Source organism: Caretta caretta, chromosome 2 (genome assembly GCF_965140235.1).
Source record: "Caretta caretta isolate rCarCar2 chromosome 2, rCarCar1.hap1, whole genome shotgun sequence".
Taxonomy (NCBI): Eukaryota; Metazoa; Chordata; order Testudines; family Cheloniidae; genus Caretta; species Caretta caretta.
In genome coordinates this window covers 52,804,733-52,827,663 of record NC_134207.1, presented here as the reverse complement: position 1 = coordinate 52,827,663, position 22,931 = coordinate 52,804,733, and the positions used below count along the sequence as shown (strand labels likewise).

At 41.3% G+C, this 22,931-nt stretch overlaps 1 protein-coding gene across 4 annotated transcripts in view; it reads right to left on the bottom strand.

Annotated features, from left to right (window-relative positions):
• Nucleotides 1-329: 329 nt before the first annotated feature.
• LOC125632591 (uncharacterized) overlaps nucleotides 330-22,931 on the bottom strand; it is a 63,834-nt gene continuing 41,232 nt past the window's right edge. For 3 of the 4 annotated variants that reach the window (XM_075125093.1, XM_075125094.1, XM_075125095.1), the window contains 7 exons: nucleotides 21,208-21,322; nucleotides 19,779-19,963; nucleotides 15,616-15,770; nucleotides 14,226-14,388; nucleotides 4,498-4,656; nucleotides 2,135-2,302; nucleotides 330-644 (listed from right to left, as the gene is read on the bottom strand). In XM_075125093.1, coding sequence (XP_074981194.1) covers nucleotides 477-644; nucleotides 2,135-2,302; nucleotides 4,498-4,656; nucleotides 14,226-14,388; nucleotides 15,616-15,770; nucleotides 19,779-19,963; nucleotides 21,208-21,322 — 1,113 coding nt within the window. In that variant the 3' untranslated portion in view covers nucleotides 330-476. The remainder of the gene's footprint in view (nucleotides 645-2,134; nucleotides 2,303-4,497; nucleotides 4,657-14,225; nucleotides 14,389-15,615; nucleotides 15,771-19,778; nucleotides 19,964-21,207; nucleotides 21,323-22,931) is intronic. The other variant, XM_075125096.1, reaches the window with a different exon arrangement.

Sequence of the window (22,931 nt, the reverse complement as noted above, 5' to 3'; positions counted from 1 at the left end):
TGGAATGGCCAGTATTAATTTTTAGAATCCTTGCGGGCCCCCACCTTCTGCACTCGGAGTGCCAGAGTGGGGAATCAGCCTTGACTGCTCGTGACAGAGCCTGCCACCTTGGTTAGGACAGGAGTGATGACTGCATGGGGCTACCTTTGCAATTACACAAAAGCCACTCCTTGAAGTGGCCAAACGGGTTGCTTTTTAATTAATTTGAAGCCAGCTTCGCAAGGGCTGAGCATGCTGCCTCCACTCAGGGTGCTTAGCCCATCTCCCCAGGTTCCAAGTGATTCTGATAGGATCTAGTTTCATTTGTTGTGTAGAAATGCAGAATACTATTCTTGAAGAGCAGTATGCTTTATTTAGGTGCCTCAGGACATGCTCTTTTTTACAATGGGAATTTAAGAAACTAATTGTTAGTGTCCATTTCATTTTTAAAATTATTAGGTTAGCTCACTTTCAGTAACTCCTTCCCGAAATAGAGCTTATTTAGCAGGTGACTTGTATGCTGTTAGAATATTGGAGAACTCTTTCCATCTTTCTCTCTGCAAGCTATGCTCTGTTTCCACTTGAGATTTCAGACTATTCAGGTCATAGGACATAGTACTAACATGTCCATGCATGCGACGGATTTCATCTTCTTTCTCCGAAATCTAGGTAATTTGAAAAGAAAAAGACATTAGCATTTAATTCTGTAGAATATAATTTAAGGCCTAGTAAGGCACTTTGCCCTAAAACTTTTTTCTAGGGTGAAATTTCATTTACAACAATACATAAACTGAACTAGTGTAAATGTCACTGGTTCCTAAAGTTACATCATCTAAGCCATAACACTTAACCCTACTTGTGTCAAACTTTGAGTAATCTTTCCTTTCAAGCTGCTGAAAAGGACGTATCTATAATAGATCCCTTATTTTGTATATTGGCCTTTTGGTTTACATGCTTATGTAAATAAGATATAGAGTAAGACAACACTCCAATGGCAAGTAAGAGTTCTGCACAGAACTACACAATAAAAGGTATCACTTTGCCCTGATTCTTCCTTGAATTTGATCTTTATTTTGAATGAGGTAAAAGGGCATGGAACATATGTTAAATATGAAAACTAGAGCCTTGCGTATCAGTAAATCTGTGAACCATAAATCCTGTTAGAAGCAGACTTTCTTTCTTGGATTTCTTGCACTTTCTGAAGTATCTCAAAGCTGGAGAAAAAAGACTGGACTAGACTAACCACTGGTCTGATTTGATAATGGCAATTACTGTTGGTACGCTGCATAGTGTACGTGTTGTGACAGACTGACACCCCAGCAACCATAAGGGCTAACGTTGCCTTTACAAATCTGATTTTTGGCTTTGGTTAGTGGCTTGGTTCAAACGAGAACAGGTGTCCTGTTATCACAAGGAACAACTAACCTTATTTAAACTTTATAGACAGTCTTCAAAACATTTCAGGTACATCCCTGATAGGTGTGACACACAGCCCTTGCCAAGTTGCATGTCTCTACTGCAAAGCATGGACGCACTAGAGCGTCTCAACTAAACAATTGTTTTTCCCATGTTTAAATTTTTACAGCAGTGTTTCCCCAACCTAATTCAGAAAAGCATTTGGGCTGGTTTGGCTGAAACTTTCCCCCCCAAAATTCAGCTTCAGTAGCCACCATCGGAAAACCCACAATGTTAGTTTGGTGAAATTATAAGCAACTGAAAACAGGGTCTTATGCATCCGATGAAGTGAGCTGTAGCTCACGAAAGCTCATGCTCAAATAAATTTGTTAGTCTCTAAGGTGCCACAAGTACTCCTTTTCTTTTTGCAAATACAGACTAACACGGCTGCTACTCTGAAAAGGGTCTTATGGAAAGCTCCAGGCTATCTTGTAACTACAGGTGTTGCTACCTGCATTGCTTACAATAAGAGGCCCTGGACTCGATACTCCAGATTTACACCAGCGTAAATAAAAAATTCTCGGAGTTATTTCACTTACCTTGACATAAGCCTAGAAAAGAGAATTTGGGCTGTCTGTAACTAAATGTGGTTTTAAATTACCACTTCATATTTTTTCTATAGCATCATTATGAAGAAGGGTGACCCACTTGTAGGGTAATATTCCTACCACTTTTTTTTTAAGAGCATGAATTTATTTACCTGTTTATGTAACTGAGAAATATGTTCTACTAAATGAGTTTTTTCTGTTCGCAGTTTCGAATTTTCCAGTTGAGCTCTTGACCATCTCCTTTCTAAATCTTTTTGCTGGCTCTGAAGTGACTGTCCATTTAGATTTACAGATTTCCTTCCTTGCTGGAGACGTAGTACCTATTGGTACAATGAATGGACTGACTTTGCATTTAAATTTCCAAAGCATTGTAGAAGCTCTAACAAACTGATATTTCATTTCCTGTGCTTTCAGATTGCTCAGCAATCTAATTTAAAGATGGCAGTCACCCTCTTTAGTAGGAGGGTAGAGGCAGTCATAACATTTTTCATTCAGAATAATGTAATGACCAGCTACAATCAATGCAAGAATTTAAAACTTATGTGGTAGAAAGTCAACAGCCAGTGAAAATGCATTACCCACTCATTATTGCCATATACCAAAAAATTTCCCTGAAAGAATCTTCTCGAGGTCTCCCAGGGAATTTTTGCCTGTCCTAAAGTGTAAATGCAGTGGGGCAATGTTCATTTGTTTTTTACAGGCCTAAGAACACTGTCTATGCCAGGGGTCTCGACCTTTTTCTTTCTGAGGCCCCCCCAACATGCTATTAAAAACTCCATGGCCCACCTGTGCCACAACTAATTTTCTGCATATAAAAGCCAGGGCCGGCATTAGGGGGTAGCAAGCAGGGCAATTGCCTGGGGCCCCATGCCACAGGGGCCACCAGGGAGCTAAGTTTCTCAAGTTTTGTCTTCAGTCCCAGGTGGAAGGGCTCAGGGCCCTGGGCTTCAGCCCCATGCCGTGGGACTTCAGCTTTCTGCCCTGGGCCCCAGCGAGTCTAACAGTGGCCCTGCTTGGTGGCCCCCCTGAAACCTGCTCCCAGCCCCCCAGGGGTCCCCAGACCCCTGGTTGAGAGCCACTGGTCTATGCTCAACAAATAAGCTTCCTTTTTTAGGGAGATGAGTGCTATCTTGTACTGTCCAGTCACCTTTGCATTACCTAGGGGTTTTTTTAATTCAGATTTATAAAATAAGCTATTTAAAGGTGCTGGATAGACAACAGAATTGTCAGAAGTTAGACATAGTGCCTTATTTAATAATTTCCCCACAAAAATTGAGAGTTTTATATGATGTCTTCGTGTTTCTGTGCTGTTTGTGAATGTCTTTTTTTATTTATTTTTTTTTCCATGTGTGGGAGAACTTATACCTTTGACTTTACCTGCAATTCAAATGATTTTCAAAATGACTCTTAGAATTGTACACAAATGTCTAATTCCTACATTAGTATGATTACATGTGCAAATAAAGATGTTTGCATGCACCGTGAGTTCTGATTTGTATCCAGTTGCAGTAACTGAAGGCAACAGCATACTAATTTGTGCAGGTGCAATTATGAAAATCAGCTCCGTAATATTCAAACTGAGCTGATCGTGGCAAAACTTATACTAATGAGCATGCAAATATGATTAGATTAATCTAGTTAGTCAAATAACTGAAGACAGACTTGTAAATATTTTTGAGCATATATTGCTCTTATTTGACTTGCTCTTAACTTGAGAACATTGCTGCTATTCATGAAAATATTTGTCTTGGTTTCTCATTTGTATCAAGATTGTTACAATCACTCCTAGCAAATACTAGTGAATAGCTCAAGAGACAGTTTTTGGACTTAACTTTCAGGGGACAAGTTGCAGGTTGTTCTGAAAATTATTCAATGAATACTTTTGAGTGCCAAATTAATTCACAGAGCTCAGAATGGCAAACCAAAAAAATACCTCACTTGATGAAATTTTTGGTTTGAATACTGTTTTGGAACAGCTCTCTGAAACAGTTGGGCTGTAGTGTTTTTCGTAGTCCATATGGTCATATATTTTTTTTAGTACAGTTGCACTGCACATTGCAAATGAAATTTTGTATATCTTGAACTTATACAACTTCCTTTCATACCAAAAGATCCCAAAGTATTTACAGAATGTGCATGTAGATTATCTACTTTGGAAGGCTAAGGGACTGAGTCAGCTTTGTTGGAATTTGAACTTTTGTGCTTGGGAGTCTAGATATTTCCAACGTGAGCTCTATACAACGCCGTCATCCATTCTAACACTATATAAGAGCTATTTTAATGCAATGTAACCCTAAACTGGCAACCTGTTACCAATTACATAGGTCAGGTTTTGATTTTTTTTAAGCTCCTTTTTGAGCTCAGAATTTTCATTGAAATATTAATCAGAAATCTAACAAGGGAGGAAATTAATCTTTTACTTGAACTCCAGCTCTTTAAAGGTGTTCAGATGCCATTGGATTAGCATTGTATTTAATGCAATTCATTTGAAAAACTCAAAACAAATATGTAATACCTGCTCTTGTGCAGTAAGAACCTTCTGTCTTTCATCCTGCAATAGTCTGTTCAGGTAAGTGAGCTCCATCTCAAGTTGTCGTTCTTTCTCCTTTTCACAGGCTAGTTCAGAAATCCTCCTTGTATGGCAGGTGCTTTCATCCTCTCTCAGCTGCTTCTCCTATAGCAAATCATGCATAAATCTTTTATACCTAATCTATCTTGGATGACTTTTGCAGAAGTTAGAACTTGCTCTCACAAAACGCATTTTTACAGACCTGCTTGCAGATGATAATGCTTGAAAACATCATGAAAATATTTTGCATGTACACAAATGGAGGACATTTCTGGGGACTTTGGCCTTTTTACGTTCAAGATAGTAAGAGTAACATCTTATTAACATTTGTTAATGTTGAGGACACTTTGCTTTGAAGCAGAGCTGAATCTTGAAAGGGGCCAAATGTAGGCCTACCTGAACATAAGTAACTGGCCTCATTTCTTAGTGAGCATGATTGGGAAGGTGATGGAAGATTAAGTTGTAAATAGCGATGTAACAAGCAGTATGCTGGAGTCAGGATGCTGTGCTAGCTCAGATCAGCAGGAACACCCAGTGCTTGGAACAATGGACAAGAGAAACCTGCCACGTAAAGATCAGGTTCTATATGAACAGAGCATGCTGTACAGGGATTGGTTCACACAAAGTAACCAAGCCAATCCCAAAATGTGTGATGCAATTTACAATAAATGCAATACAATGTGTAAATATATATAAAGGAAGAGGTTTTCTGTGTAAGTTTGGATGTGTGATACACCCTATATCCACCCTGTACGCTTGAGTCTGATCAACTCAGCGTAGCTTTGCTGTATGCCAAATTAAAATAGCTGAGTGAGGAGACCTGGAGTTGAACTGAGTTTTTTGGGAAGCCAAGTGGAAAGCGGTCTTGGGGAGAATCTCAACGTAGTGGTATCGTGACTCAGATTCATTCGTCTGGAGCAGGTAATGTATAGCTGATTATATGTGTAACTTTATTATCAAGGATTGCAACCCACCAGTTTAGCAATGGTGTTGGAAGGGTTTAAATTTGAGGAGGTTTCCAGGGCACTGGAGGAATGGGTTAGATCTAAAGGAGGATCCTTTGGACTCCATAGGGAAGTGATAGGGGGAGATTAGAACCGGATGGAAAAGGGACTCCAGCAAATAGTATTAGACAAAAAATGCAAGAAAGAGATATAAACCATATTGTTCTCCACTAAAGAGAAATTCAAGGGAATAGAGGGACGTATTGTGAATACCTATGTAACAATGCTTGGTACAGCACTGAAAAGGTCTGTTGAATGCCACTGAAATTTTAAAGAATAAGACGCCTGGAGAGAACAGTAATTGTAGCTAAAGAATGAGTGCAAAAAATAAAGATAAGATCAGAGCTACGGAGAAAAATCTGCTGAGAAATGTGTCACTCTGGGAGATAAGTTTCAGAGTAGCAGCCGTGTTAGTCTGTATTCGCAAAAAGAAAGGGAGTACTTGTGGCACCTTAGAGACTAACCAATTTATTTGAGCCTAAGCTTTCGTGAGCTACAGCTCACTTCATCGGATGCGAATCATCTCATGAAAGCTTAGGCTCAAATAAATTGGTTAGTCTCTAAGGTGCCACAAGTACTCCTTTTCTTTCTGGGAGATAAGTGAATTAAGGAAAGAGAGTTAGGAGTTAAATGGTTCACTTATGCAGAATGTTAAAAATTTTAGAGTTCTGAAGGGATTAAGTAGGTTGGTGTAATAAAAGGATGTAATATTAAATAAGGAGGAAAAAATGCTTGTTTGATAAAGCCTGGTTATGGCAGTACAACTTAGTGCAGTCTTGCTTGGTGGAACCCTGGTAGTCAAACAAATTGTGTAATAGGAGCCAAGGTGGTAACCACTACCATCAATATGCTTTTGTCCCCAGAATCCTTTACAGCCATTCTGAAGGAAAATGGGCCCTTTTCACAAAGGAATAGTATGTAAATAATCAGTTGTAAATTACTTCTGTAGGCAGACACACAATTTGATTTGAATCATTGGACTATGGATAATTTAGTCAAAATTATTTAAAAGAAATAAGGAGTTCTCATTTGAACTTGGCTGCCTCCAAATGTACAAGTGGGGAATGCAATCTGGGTACATTTGTCTAAAAAAATTATTAGAGCAACACAAGGAGTGTTGAACAAAATTTCTGTAATTGTGCAAGATTTTAAAGAAACACTCTTGGCTTGTAAACCCCCATTTTGTATGTTGAAAAATAATTGGCTTTTTAAAAGGTTCCACTAAAAATCCATTTGAATCTTGTGTTCAGAGTTGCCAAACTGATCCTTTTTGAATAGCTGCCAGTGTTTCCTGGCAGTCTTTGCTAAATTTAATTCTTTTCCCCCTCAAGTCAAACACACGTAGCTGATGTTATCTGGCTTTGTTACCTCAATGTTTTTATGAAGTTCAACATCTTTTAAAATAAGGACTAGTCATTAGCGGACATGGTTGTGGCTATGGCAGGGATGACTAGAACCAGACTCTGGATCCTTTTGTAGTAATGAAATAGCAGCTGAAAGAGCTGCAGGACAAGAATGAAAAATTAGAGCGAGTGCACCTCTGGAGTACCAGCAAGATGAGGTGGTGGTCATAAGAGTAGCAATGTTAGGGACACTGTGCCTTAAGGTGGCTCTGAGTACTTAGACAATTACTTTGATAGGGATACATGGAAACTCTTTAAGCCCAAAAACAGTTATACTTCATGGGAAAATTAATATGGCTAACATGACAGACAAATTGGAGAAAGTCCAGAGAAGAGCAATGGAAATGATTAAAGGTCTAGAAAACATGACCTATGAGAGAAGATTGAAAAATTGGGTTTGTTTAGTCTGGAAAAGAAGATCGGGGGGTGGGGGGCTGGGAGAAACATAACACATTTCAAGTACATAAAAGCTTGTTACAAGGAGGAGGGAGAAGAATTGTTGTTAATCTCTGAGGATAGGACCATCAGAGGAGTGAAGTTTTGGAAGAGTCTTCCAAGGGAAGCAGCAGGGGCAAAAGACCTATCTGGCTTTAAGATTAAACTCAATAAGTTTATGGAGGAGATGCTATGATGGGATAACATGATTTTGGTAATTGATCTTTAAATATTCATGGTAAATAGGCCCAATGGCCTGTGATGGGATGTTAGATGGGGTGGGATCTGAGTTCTACAGAAAATTCTTTCCTGGGTATCTAGCTAGTGAATCTTGCCCACATGCCCAGGGTTTAGCTGATCGCTATATTTGCGGTTGGGAAGAAGTTTTCCTCCAGGGCAGATTGGAAGAAGCCCTGGAGGTTTTTCGCCTTCCTCTGTAGCATGGGGCACGGGTCACTTGCTGGAGGATTCTCTGCTCCTCGAAGTCTTTAAACCACGATTTGAGCTCACTTCAATAGCTCAGACATAGGTGAGAGGTTTTTCGCAGCAGTGGGTGGGTGAAATTCTGTGGCCTGCGTTGTGCAGGAGGTCAGACTAGATCATAACGGTCCCTTCTGACCTTAGTATCTATGAATCTAAGAAGCAATGGGCTTAAATTGCAGCAAGGGAGGGTTAGGTTGGACCTTAAGAAAAACTTCCTAACTGTCAGAGTGGTTAATCACTGGAATAGAATCATAGAATATAAGGGTTGGAAGGGACCCCAGAAGGTCATCTAGTCCAACCCCCTGCTCGAAGCAGGACCAATTCCCAGTCAAATCATCCCAGCCAGGGCTTTGTCAAGCCTGACCTTAAAAACCTCTAAGGAAGGAGATTCTACCACCTCCCTAGGTAACGCATTCCAGTGTTTCACCACCCTCTTAGTGAAAAAGTTTTTCCTAATATCCAATCTAAACCTCCCCCACTGCAACTTGAGACCATTACTCCTCGTTCTGTCATCTGCTACCATTGAGAACAGTCTAGAGCCATCCTCTTTGGAACCCCCTTTCAGGTAGTTGAAAGCAGCTATCAAATCCCCCCTCATTCTTCTCTTCTGCAGGCTAAACAATCCCAGCTCCCTCAGCCTCTCCTCATAAGTCATGTGTTCCAGACCCCTAATCATTTTTGTTGCCCTTCGCTGGACTCTCTCCAATTTATCCACATCCTTCTTGAAGTGTGGGGCCCAAAACTGGACACAGTACTCCAGCTGAGGCCTCACCAATGTCGAATAGAGGGGAACGATCACGTCCCTCGATCTGCTCGCTATGCCCCTACTTATACATCCCAAAATGCCATTGGCCTTCTTGGCAACAAGGGCACACTTCTGACTCATATCCAGCTTCTCGTCCACTGTCACCCCTAGGTCCTTTTCCGCAGAACTGCTGCCTAGCCATTCGGTCCCTAGTCTGTAGCTGTGCATTGGGTTCTTCCGTCCTAAGTGCAGGACCCTGCACTTATCCTTATTGAACCTCATCAGATTTCTTTTGGCCCAATCCTCCAATTTGTCTAGGTCCTTCTGTATCCTATCCCTCCCCTCCAGCGTATCTACCACTCCTCCCAGTTTAGTATCATCCGCAAATTTGCTGAGAGTGCAATCCACACCATCCTCCAGATCATTTATGAAGATATTGAACAAAACCGGCCCCAGGACCGACCCTTGGGGCACTCCACTTGATACCGGCTGCCAACTAGACATGGAGCCATTGATCACTACCCGTTGAGCCCGACAATCTAGCCAGCTTTCTACCCACCTTATAGTGCATTCTTCATTCAATAAATTGTCTAAGGAGGTTGTGGAATCTCCATTATGGTCTTGATAATACTTAGTCCTGCCATGAGTGTAGGCCACTGGACTAGATGACCTCTCGAGGTCCCTTCCAGTCCTATGATTTCATGGCAAATAAAGGCAAACGGTTGCCTTATGGAAGGAAGGTGCATTCCCTTGGAACATGTAGTGTGTATCATAAAAGGGGTAAAACAAATGTAAAAACATTCTCTTTAATTAAAATCCTATGGAGGCTCCAAAGAGGAACCACCAAAGGTTGTTTTTTCTTTTTCAGATGGCTGTGCACTTTGGAAGCAGACTCTAACCCAGCACCAAGATCAGTGCATATAAGAAATGAAGCTTAACCATTAACACTGTTATGCAAAAGTTTTGTTTAACTGCAGTATAATGTAAATGTGGTTAGGAAGTAAAAACCTATGTGATGTGTTGTAAATGGAGGAAGAATAATTAAATAGAATAAAGAATATATTAAAACTAATCAATTATATAAAAGATTGAAATGCCCTAGATTTGAAACAAATTTAGCTAACAGCTTCGCATTAAATCTATTAAAGAAATATTGTTCAATGATCAGTTTATGAATGTGCCAAGTGTTGTTGAATTTCACCAATCTGCAGTCACTGGGGTTTGGTCAAAATTATTAAAAACTATTGAAAGGACTTCATGGACCAAAAAGTAAACTTTTTAAAAATGCATAAGCCTGCCAAGGTGGGGCAACAATGAAACTAGAGGGAGCTTGACATGGAAGCTAGTCTGACTGGGATTGGTATGTTGCTCTGAAACCAAGCTGGCAGAGATGATGTGGGAACCAAACAGTTCAACAGAAGTCAGCAGACGTACTACAGCCATTACATGAGCAAGTGTTTCAGCCAGAATTAGCATCTAAAGTATTGTGTTTTGAAAATCAACAAAGCAAAGAATTTATTGATAAGTTTTACAACATGGTACATATTAAATAGTTAAAATATTTTTTAATATACAAGATAGTTAATTTCCTATCATGAAAGGTAAAAATCAAAACCAATTACATGCAGTATATGGGTTACGCTATGTAAAGTAGTTAAGACCTTAAGTGACAAGAGGCAACCTTCTTTGTTCTATATCACCACAGAAAAGTTAAAAATTTCATACAAGGGAGGCAATACTAATTGGTACAGGTTAAGAAAACTAATGAGGGTCCAATACCATGAAGTTTGGGGGTGGATGGAACATTGGTCACAGTATTTCCAGTGAAAGTATTTTGGAAAGCACTACAACTATGGTGTGGAAGAAGTTTTTTTCCCTTCTCAAGTACTGGTGTAAGACAATGCAAGGTCTGGATAGTCCCAGAATTGTACGGCTGTTTGCACATGGGGGACACTTTCATATGTGCAGGTGCAACATCTTACAGACATAGTTGCTGCCATGTGGGTTCACTTTGGAGGAAACGGCCTCCAAATTGTACAGTGTGGCTGACAAACAGGGATGTTGGTAAAGTAAAAACTGCCTATGCTGGTGATGACCAGTATTGTGTGGTGGCTGAAGAGGCCCCCACCTGGTATGGACTCAGAGAATGTTATTTTAACTGGTCTATACTCTGTTTCACATCTAAATTTCCTGTGGTGATAAATGGAAAGATTTTGTATATATTGTACCATATTTTCATAATGTTTTTAAAATAAAAGCAATGTTAAAATTACCAAAGGATACTTTAAAGACAAAGTTTATTAGGTGGGATTACACCCTGGGGAGTCTGCCAGAGAATGTGTGATTGCACCCCCAGTTTGTACTTTGAGCCTAAAATTAATGGTGGGTCAAATGATCACAACTACTGTGGTCTTGCAGATGTGTTGCTGGTTGGTAAACGTGAAAAAGCACAGAGAATGGAGTAAGATATGAATGAAACAAATACTAACATAAAAACCAAGAAAATAAAAGGAGTGGAAATGTAGGCCTGGCTTTGACATAAGTAACTGGCCTCATTTCTTAGTGGGCATGATTGGGAAGGTGAATGGAAGGTTACATAGTAAATAGGGACTTGACAGGGCGTATGCTGGAATCAGAATGTCTGTGCTAGCTAAGATAAGGAGGAAGCACCGTGGTGCTTGGGACAATGGATGAGATAAACCCAAATGTGAAGATCAGGTTATACATGAAGAGTGCATGGATACAGCATGCTGTACAGCAAGTGGTTCTCAACCTATTTACCATTTACCAAAAAAAAAAACCTATTTACCGGAGATGCCCGGAGCATCATAAGTGCTCTGTGCAGTCGACGCCGCTGAGAGCGATCTAGCAGGTGACTGGGTTTTTTTGGTCTGCTCTCATTGAGGTGGTGAAGCTGGCCGTTTTTTAACTGGCTTCTTAGATTTTGGGGACCTCGGTGATGAAGGGACTGCGAACCTTTGTCAGGAAAGTCCTTCTTGTCTCGGGTTGGAGGCTGGTCTCAATGATTTTTTCAGTAGTATAAGTTTCAGCCTCCAGGCCCTATCTCTTCGTGCCCTAGCTTTTAATTAAGAGCAATGGGCACATTTCGGGGGAACATGAGATTCTCCCGGACACACTGAGTGTGCCCATCAGACTGGGATCACCTCTCTGCAGGTCGAACATCTTTTAAAACCCAGCAAATCAGGCATTCCGAAATAAACTTGCTATGGGGAAAGCTAAGGAAAAACATTTTTTTTTTTAAACAGGCAAAGCTAAACTGAAGCCTAAATACTAAACTTTCTAACTATCTAAGACTTATCTAACAAATGAGAGTTTTTCAGCGGGACTGCTGAGCTCCGTCTCAGGCCGGGGGTGGTTGAGAAGGAACTGAGTGCTCCCGGTTGCACATGCTATACTTCAAGTGCCAACAGCTGCAAAACTCTGAGCGAAGGCGCAGGGATGCACCATTACCTGGAGTGGAGCACCCACAGGGGGACACATCTCGTAGAACCTCAGTTACTGCACAAGGTGAGTAACTTTCCCTTCTCAACCTATTTACCGTTGTAGGCTGCATCCAATACTACCTGTATGGCCCTGAGGATTTCACATGGGCCGCAGCTCTGTGCAGATTGGGCTGCAGGTTGAGAATCACTGCTGTACGGGGATTGGTTCCTACAAAGTAACCAAGCCAATCGCAAAACCTATGATGCAATGTAATGTGTAAATGTATACAAAGGAAGAGGTTTTCTGAGTAACTCTGGATGTGTGGTTCGCACTATATCCACCCCCTACACTTCAGTCTGATCAATTCTGTAGTTTTGCTGTATGCCACCTAAAGATTCCTAAGGAAGGAAATCTGGAGTCAAACTGAGTTTTGGGGAATCCTAGTTGGAAAAGGTTTCAGAGTAACAGCCGTGTTAGTCTGTATTCGCAAAAAGAAAAGGAGTATGCCTACAGACAGCCCTGCAACCTGAAGCAAATACTCACCAGCAACCACATACCACACAACAGAACCACTAACCCAGGAACTTATCCTTGCAACAAAGCCCGTTGCCAACTGTGCCCACATATCTATTCAGGGGACACCATCACAGGGCCTAACAACATCAGCCACGCTATCAGAGGCTCGTTCACCTGCACATCCACCAATGTGATATATGCCATCATGTGCCAGCAATGCCCCTCTGCCATTTACATTGGTCAAACTGGACAGTCTCTACGTAAAAGAATAAATGGACACAAATCAGATGTCAAGAATTATAACATTCATAAACGAGTCGGAGAACACTTCAATCTCTCCGGTCACGCAATCACAGACATGAAGGTCGCTATCTTAAAACAAAAAAACTTCAAATCCAGACTCCAGCGAGAAACTGCTGAATTGGAATTCATTTGCAAATTGGATACTATTAATTTAGGCTTAAATAGAGACTGGGAGTGGCTAAGTCATTATGCAAGGTAGCCTATTTCCCCTTGTTTTTTCCTCCTCTCCCCCCCCCCCCCCAGACGTTCTGGTTAAACTTGGATTTAAACTTGGAGAGTGGTCAGTTTGGATGAGCTATTGCCAGCAGGAGAGTGAGTTTGTGTGTATGTGTGTGTGTCCCCGGGAAAAAAAAGGGGGGGGGTGAGAGAGCCTGGATTTGTGCTGGACATGGCCCACCTTGATTACCATGGACATTGTAGGGAGAGTGGTCACTTTGGATGAGCTATTACCAGCAGGAGAGTGAGTTTGTGTGTGTGTTTTCTGGAGGGGGGTGAGAGAACCTGGATTTGTGCAGGAAATGACCCAACTTGATGATCACTTTAGATAAGCTATTACCAGCAGGACTGTGGGGTGGGAGGAGGTATTGTTTCATGTTCTCTGTGTGTATATAAAGTCTGCTGCAGTTTCCACGGTATGCATCCGATGAAGTGAGCTGTAGCTCACGAAAGCTCATGCTCAAATAAATTGGTTAGTCTCTAAGGTGCCACAAGTACTCCTTTTCTAGTTGGAAAAAGGTCTTGCAGGGAATAATCCAACACCCTGTCCCAAGTGAGACTGCTATGCACAACTTCAGTACTAGTGAGCATAGTACAAAGTAGCACAATGTATAGTTGTGGAGGGAAAACACATCTGCAGCGTAGCAACTCCAGGAAGGAGGGTTATGCTTATTGGGTCCAGCTGATTTAAAAGCCACAAGATGTACAAAGACTTTTTTAAAAGACTTTTTAAAAAACAGTTCTTAAAACTGTAAGGGTAGTCATTGTCTTCTACTTGCTGTTGAATGGCTTTCTTCTAGTGTATGTGTAATGCATCTGATGAAGTGAGCTGTAGCTCATGGAAGCTTATGCTCAAATAAATTTGTTAGTCTCTAAGGTGCCACAAGTCCTCCTTTTCTTTTTGCGAATACAGACTAACACGGCTGCTACTCTGAAACCTGTACGTGTAATGTGCCTCGGGTAGCATGTGACCAGGATGCATCACGAATTTGGTGCTCTGGTTGGATCTTTAGTTTCCCCGGCTTGGGCTGGGTACTGACAGGGAGTACAACATGAATGCTGATCCATGCCCCCCCATGGCCTTATTTAAAATAAACCATAAAAAAAAAAAAAACAACAACTTACTCTATCCAGCTGCCTGGTGGCTTCCAGAACTTGAGACTGTAAGAGGCCATTTTGTTTTGTCAGATATCCACAGTCTTCTGCCATTTTGTTACGTAAATATTTATCCTCATCAGCAGAAAGTTCTTTTTCTTTGAGCTGCTGTCGTAGTTTTTCAGCTTCCTCACTAAATAAAAATAGTTCCAACTTTAGCCCCAAATCCAATATTGCTGATTACATTTTATAAGGAGCAATCTTCCTGTAGTATTTTTACTGACTTTAAAGTTTGATCTAAATTGCAGTGATCCCATTTTCTGTGGAAAAGGATAGGCAGTTTGCAGTTCATAGACTTTTCTGTTTGTAGGACTACAATTTTTGTAAGACTAACTTGTGCCTCATGGGTTGATTTGATGCTTTGGTAATGTTTGTAAAAAGACCAGCTTGTTTTTCTAATCCATTTATACTGTTCCTGAGCTGTCCTGCCTCTTGTGCTGCTGTTCTCAGACCTACAGGGTCCAATTCTAAGCTTGATTAAAAGATTAGTTTAAAAAAAAAAGCCACCACCTTTTACTTTCTCAATTTGAACCAGTCTGGTGGTGGTCAAGAATTGCCATGATAGAATGTCTCTGGCCATTTAATAAGATCATTTACCATCTGAAATAAATGATATCCGCGCACCACCCTCATGAATCCCTCTAGCCAAAGCATCTTGGAGTTGTACAACAGAATCAGAGCAAGTGACACCAAGATTCTTAATCGGATTCACTCCAAACAAATCCAACACATGAGGACACAATAGAGAAGAGTGAGCTTCCTATCTCCCGTATACAAACCTCAGTCTTCCCAGGATTGAAGACAACAAACGGGGGCCCGTATTCTCTGGAACTGACCACTGTAGAGACGGTCATAACATCAGCCCCATATATCAGGAAGTTACTTGCTGTTTGGTGGAAGCCTAGCTCTTCTGGGACTAAGCCAGGGAGACACATGGATAGTCTCCATCTCATGCCTCAGATATACCTCATGTGCCCATATTGCCCAAACCGCCACCATAATTTACAACTCCATGAGAGTCTCAATATAAAGAATAGGCGACTTTCCTCACACTCCTATGAAGTCAATGTGGGGAAGCTTAAATTGTTCTGGGTGATGCTATGCCTGGATAAACACAGGTTTTTATTGACACTATTATAAAATTGTCTTGAATGCCAAATTCACTTTTTTTTAAAATGCCCCCAAATATAACATGCTCTCCACATGTTCCATTATGTCAGTTTTACTAGCACCAAGGGCCCTGTTGCCACTGGAAATTCCAGATGCTCAGTGCCTCCAAAGAATGCCCCCCCCCCCCCCCAAATTAGCTACTGAAATAAGTAAATCACAAGCTCTGATGTAGAATTGCAGATGTCCCTACCGAAGTTCTTTAGCAATATGCTGCTCCATGGACTGGGAGCTAGTGAAGTATTTCTCCTCCAGCTGGAGAAGCAACGCCTGCACTCTTACGCATTCTGATCTATTTTCCACAAGCTTTGCTTCCATACTCTGGTGTTGCTGAATCTGCCGGTGGAGCTGAACATAACCATGTAGAGATTAAAGACTCCGTGAGCATGGAAACCTGCCTTTCCCAATTTTGTCCCCTTTACCGTAATGTTGGAAGCACCGGCCCTATTTCTGGGAAGGAAAAGGGGCTCTCCGAATAGTTCTGTTAGCTCCAGCTGTGAGCACTCTGTAGGCCACCGATGCTGTGGATCATGGACAGATCATCCTTTTCTTTTAATCGTTACGTGCAAGAGGGTCACAAAACACTCTTCTATACTAACATGGGGGTCATGGTATGGGGAAGGCTGAGAACCACTGCTCTAGGGTTTGCTAGACCATTTTCATTTCTCCAATGGGGATAATACTTAACTATTCTACTTCACAGGGTAGTGTGAGGCTCGTATTCATCAAAGTACTTTGAGATTCCCTTATGGAAATCACACTAAGTGCAAAAGCAGTATTCCCCACTTGAGAAGTGTTCTAGATAGGGTGCTGAATGCCCGACAGAAATGGGGCCTCTGCTAGTGTAAATGTCTGTTCTCCACTGCTGTGTGCTGACCGTGAGCTCTCTGCTGTAGTTGTAAAGTCTGAGCATCTTGAAGAACCATGATGTCTCCTCCTTATCTTAGTATTGGGATAGAGAACAGTTTAGGTTTGCCATTTTTCCTCTTCCTCCTGTTTTACAGAAGCCTCCAGAGGAGATTTTCAGAGGCCCTAAGGGAGTTGGGTACCCAAATCCCATTGTCTTTGTTTCATTTGAACCAGGCGGTATATTTACCTGTGTTTTTTCCTAAGCTACCTTCATCTCCAGAGAAGCAGCGTCTCCATACCTTAAATGTCAGGCAAAGGCTAGCCTTTTATCTGGACAGGACTAAACCGTTTTGTGCTTTGCCTGGTTTGTGTTTGTCATATGTGGACCATATGAAGGGTCAAACGGTCTCTTCACAGACAATCTCCAAATGGATAACATCCTGCACCAAGACAGTATATGAAATAGCCTCAGCTATGCCCCCTCTGCAGGTGCAAGCTCATTCAACAGTTTTGATAAATCTGTGTACCTAAAGGAGTGTCTCTGTATTTCACATGGTGTTCAGAAGCAACATATTATCCAGTTTTTTCTCAAACATATATTTAAATTGAGTGCTGTTTTAGAACCATCTTTGTATCTCCTAAGGGTGAAATTGAGAAGAAGCACTGACAGATTTCTGTGCTCTCTAGACAGACAGGGTCAATTTTAACTCTCTGGCGTAAGCTTTATACAGGTAGATATCTATGGACTTCAGTAAGGCTGCAGGTATTTACAACAAAACTGAATTTGGTGAAATAACTCAAAATAACTCATTTTAATCTCTTTTCCTGTTTATCTGGTTGCTGGGATTGTGGCTGAGAAAGGATTGTATATTCCCAGACCCACACTTCCCCTGTATAAGAATAGTATTCAGGCAAAAACTAGAGCCATCTGTATGTGTGGGGTGGGTTGTTACATTTTGTGTGTTCTCTGCTACTGGGAAGCCAGAAATAATAGTTTAGTTTTTCCTCCCACACTTGAATATAGACTAAATATTATCCTGAGTTTAAATTGATGCTGATCAGAACTTCCTGAACTTTGACAGAATAGGTAAAAAATTAAAAAACATTTCTCTCAGCTCTTGTCTAACTATATGAAACAATTTTTTGCAGCAGAAAACCAAGATAAGTAATATGGGGAATTGTGCCACAATGGATTTTTCCCAAACAATATTCCCTAAAAATGTAATGGCACATACACTCATGTAATTCCTTAGCAACAGCATTTTGTGTCATGTCCTATGAAATGAAATGCAGTATTGTGATATTCCAAACTGCAGGTAGCAATCCATAAGTGAACTGTGGCAAAGTGAAGCCAACAACCAGCTTGCACGGGACAGCCACAAATGAGGTGTTCTAAAGAGCTTTCAGTTCACTGATAAGAAATGTTTTAAAAAAGTGTGGCAGGACACTTATGTTTGCAATACAAAAATGTTCAAAAAATCTTTTCATTAAGAATGGGAATAATCCTTTTGCAAAGACTTTTGTTAATTGTTTTTCCTTTTCTCCCCCCTCCCCCCAAGCATCTCTATCCTTCATGGTTGGTGGTTGGCAGCAGCTAACAGACCACTTTCCCCATTTAGCTATTCACTGAAGTTTAGCTAAATTACAGCAAGTCATTGGATTTTGTGTTCTGGACTGTCAATGACAGACCTGCAATTCAGCAGGAAGAGAGTAGAGGCCTGTTTAATTTGGCAGACAAAGGCAGAACAAGATCCAATGGCTGAAAGCTGAGGCTCAAATTCAGACTAGAAACAAGGCGTAATCTTTTACAAGGAGGGTAATTAGCCATTGGAACAACTTAACGATGTAGTGGATTCTCCATCACATGAAGACATAAATCAAGGTTGGATATCTTTCTAAAAGGTAGGGTCTAGCTGAACCAGAAATTATATAGAAAACCCTTGGTGAAATTCTATCACCTGAATTAGGCAAGAGTCAGACTAGAATTTGACTTGAAAATCTATGAATTTCTGAGTATTGGTGTAGTGTACGTGGCTATTCGTTTCCAGTGACTTCACTTGAAGGGTGAATAGTATTATTTTTTTAAATGTAAACTGACCCAATTTCAAATGGTTGAGAGAAATGTCTGCCCGGGAATTGTCAATAAATATTGTGGATTGTTACTCCGTGTTGTGACTTTTATATGGGCAGATCTGTATAGTGTGGGAGTAGAGGTAGCGACTCATTTTCTACAGCTGCGGAATCTGATGCAGAAGTATGCTTCAAAATCTAAACATTTTAACAAAAAAATGAACAAATCGTCCACATGAACCATTGCAGGAGTCTGCAAACAGGCAGCATAAAAGCTGTGAGCTGTCTCACTTGTATTTAATGTGATGTTAACACTTAAGCCTAACAATGACCATTTAAAACTCCCATATGAATTAGCCCTAACTTAAATAATCAAGGTAATCCAGACTAAGTGACTAATCCAATTCTAATGTGGCTCTTTATCTAGCTATCGTGTCTATGTGGCCAAACTTTCCTTTATTTTGTTTGTTTTTTCTTTTTGTTTGTGTACTAGTACAGAGTCCCTGCTCTCAGGGTTACTCTCTGCATCTAAAGATTCCTAAATAACTGCTAGATAAGGGAGACCTTATTTCATTCCAAATTCTTCACTCTAATTTTTAGAACTCTTGATTAAATCCAGTCTGTCTGACCTGAATCCTGATTAACCAGAAGCAGACCTACACTGTGAAGTTGTTGACTTCAGCATATGGACCCTGATTCAAATCCCTTATATGCATACTTAAAATTAAGCATGTGGTTTAAGGGCTTTGCTGAATCGTGGCCATAAAGACTAAAAATCAAGGAAGCTGATGGACACAGTCTGCACGTCTTTGATTATGCCAAACTGTTAGAATATAGAATATCAGGGTTGGAAAGGACCTCAGGAGGTCATCTAGTCCAACCCCTTTGCTCAAAGCAGGACCAATCCCCAATTTTTGCCCCAGATCCCTAAATGGCCCCCTCAAAGATTGAACTCACGACCCTGGGTTTCACAGGTCAATGCTCAAACCACTGAGCTATCCCTTCCCCTCCAGCAGGATTTAGTGCACAGAGACTTAGATGCTGAAATTCTGATTGTCTGTCTATTATCTGGAGAACTGTCCAGCAGGCTTTGAAGTCCTCCTGAGATGATGCTCATGATGATCTCAACTCCCGATTGTCAAAGTTTTGGGTGTTCCTTGACACTTTCAAGTGTACACTAAGACTTTGATATTTGGGGGAAATATTCCGATAGTAAGAAATTTAGATCTAATTATACTGTGTGGATGTCTTTGAAAGGGAATGGTGAAAGCTTGCCCTCCTACAAGTACTTTCAAAGTAGGCCAGATGGGGTGGGGGGACCATCCTGCAGGAGTGGATTGGATGATTTAACAGATATTCCCCATTTCTAACGTCTAAACATCTGAGAGTCTGATGTATACATTTAATTATGAAAAGGGGTATTTAGCTATTACTTACTTGGTTTTCCAAATGATGGAGATTATGCTCTCTTTCTTTTATGGAATTCATGGCCCTCTGTAGCTCTTGCTGGACTCCTAGTAGTTCTGCTTCTTTGTGTGAAATGTCCTGAATGACAATCTCAGCAAGATTCTTCAGCTTTATAACATCCTCCATTAATAATAGCTTTTCTCTAGTATTGGCATCTGTGTGAAATCACCAGTCTTTCAGATGCTAGTTCCATAAACTAAAATCCGTATCCTTTCAGTCTGCACACTGAGTTCTGAAACTGCTTAGTGGGATGCTCAAGGGACTAGTGGTTAAAAAACCAGAAGATTACAGAGCGTTTCGATCTAGAATGGACCTGTTTTACTATGACATACTATAGACCAGGGGTTCTCAAACTGGGGGTTGGGACCCCTTTGGGGGGTCATGAGGTTATTACATGGGGGGTCGTGAGCTGTCAGCCCCCACCCTAAACCCCACTTTGCCTCCAGCATTTATAATGGCGTTAAATATATTAAAAAGTGTTTTTAATTTATAAGGGGGGTTGCACTCAGAGGCTTGCTGTGTGTACAAAAGTTTGAGAACCACTGCTATAGACTGTGTTAAATAATAATTTAACCATCACCACCGTTACTTTTTTAAAAAAACATAGTCACTATTAAGACTGTAATGAACTATTTCTCTTATGCATGGAATGAACTCTCAAACTGCCACTCTTCTTATTAAAATCCCTCCTAAAAATCCTCTTTCATATTACCTAAAAGAAGACAGCAAACTTCATCAGTCTGGCCAAGGAGGTATATGGAACCAGCAAGATATGCATGTGCCAAAACCAAGTAACCATGAGATTCTATTCCTTATCCTTCACCCCTTTCTCCAAAAGGCTTGTCAGCAGTGAGAACATGTACCCATTGCAGACAACACATGTCCGCAAATGGCTGAACTTAGCTGGTGCTCAACACACTTAACTGGAAGTAGTTAAAATCTCCAGTTACTAAATAAAAGTAATCAGCATGATGAAATGGAAATAGCTGCTGCTTTTAACTGTGGTCTCTAAAAATGGTGCTAATCGTGGGTTAATTGTCTGTATCTGTGGTTACAACATTTTCCACACCAGCTCAACTGCACCTGTTACCAGAGACAGATAGATCTCCTGGTATAGCCAAGGCAATATTGTTTGTTATGCTCACTAGCTGTCATGTGTTTGATTAGATGCCTTGCCTTTTTCCTTCTGTACACATCTAGTACAATTTTGGTTTTTGTGAAAGCTTTTTCTATGACAGACTACTTTCAAATATTCCAAAATAACCCTCTGGTATTTCCACTTCATCCTATTTTATTTAACATATTCATTCATATACATAATTTGTCCAGGATAGGTATGTATTTTTCTCTAGGATGAGCTATTGGATAAGTACCACACATGGGAATCATCCTTTACTACCTGATAGAGTTTGCAGATGTTTATGCATGGCTTGATTTTCTGCATCAAAAAACTTGGTGCTGTTCTCTTTCTTTCCAAGTTCCAGCTGAGCAGTATTTATTTCTGACTGTAACTCCTACAAATAGGAATAATTAAGAATAAGAATTTTTATGTGCTGCTGTTTGACGATAACATAAATGTACTAATCTTGAGGGTGCTGAAAGGGTTCCGTATTTATACTAGGAAAAATAGGCAAGGGTTAAAAAGTGAGAAACAAAGCAAGGAAAAAGGCCCTAGGCTGTGCAAAATAAGTAAGTATTAAATTACAATTAAAGACTCCACTCTTATTGGATCCATTCTTTACTCCCACGCTCACAAAGAATTCTAGTGCAGGAGCAGGCAAACTTTTTGGCTTGAGGGCCACATTGGGTTTCCAAAATTGTATGGAGGGCTGGTTGGGGGGGCTGTGCCAAACAACCAGGTGTGGCCCTCCCTGCTCACCCCCTGATAGCCCCCCCGGGACTCCTGCCCCATTCACCCCTGACTGCCTCCTGCAGACCATCCAACCCCTCCTCTCCTTCCTGACTGCCCCCCGGGACCCCTGCTCCCATTCAACCCCCCCATTTCCCGCCTTCTGATCACCCTGACCCCTATCCACACCCTGGCCCCAACCACCTCCCCGAACTCCCCTGCCTTCTATCCAACCCCCCACTTGCCCTCTTACGCGCTGTCTAGAGCACCGGTGGCTGACCGTGCTACAGCCGTGCTGCCCAGAGCACCAGGATAGGCAGCCGTGCCGCCTGGCTGGAGTCAGCCATGCCACCGCGCAGCACAGAGCACCAGGTCAGGCCGGGCTCTGCAGCTGCGCTGCCCCAGGCAAGAGCTCGCAGCCCCGACGCCCAGAGCATTGTGCCGGCAGTGCAGTGAGCTGAGGCTGCGGGGAAGGGGGAACAGCAAGGGAGGGGTCGGGGGTGAGTCTCCTGGGCTGAGAGCTCAGAGGCCAGGCAGGAGGGTCCATCTGACCCCCATAGTTTGCCCACCTCTGCCGTAATGGGATTCCTAAATACAAAGTGTACCAGCCATTTGTGAGCAGGCATGGCCGCTACAGGTTTGGCAATACTCTTGCTTCCCAGGAAATGTTCACTTAATGCTGGCCTTCAAGTAGGATTCCTTCAGACTTATGTGGATACTTCCCTTATAATTAAGTTCTTATTCTGTGCACACCCATCAAGGTGCCTGCTGTGTTTGAGGGAAGCTTATGTATCCTCTGCTCTTGGGTTTATTATACTGTACAGTATAAAAAACAGGGTCCCATTTAATTGCCCACAAACTCAACAAAACTGAAGCTAACAAGAAACTTAAATCACTTAACCACACACAGTCAGCAGCTGGCCACAATACCAATCAGCCTTCCTGTTTTGTAATGAAAACAAGTCTGTACAAATGCCAACTTTCTTTCAGGAAAATACAGAAATACCTATGCTATATATGTAGCTGTATGCATTCATATACCTACTAATCTCTTGTCAAATCACTGATGTCACTTTTGCCTGTAAAATGCTTCATAAAGAAAAATCCACGCGTGCACATAAGGAAGTCCTTCAGTAAGTTTCTTCCAGAAGCTGGGATAGACCGTAACAGCGAGATCCTCCAGTGATGGTGATTTCATTGCACCAGTCCATTATATTGTTAAAATTTGAAAAGTGTATCTGGTGCCTTTCATGGTGCACAACCTCTGCAAACTG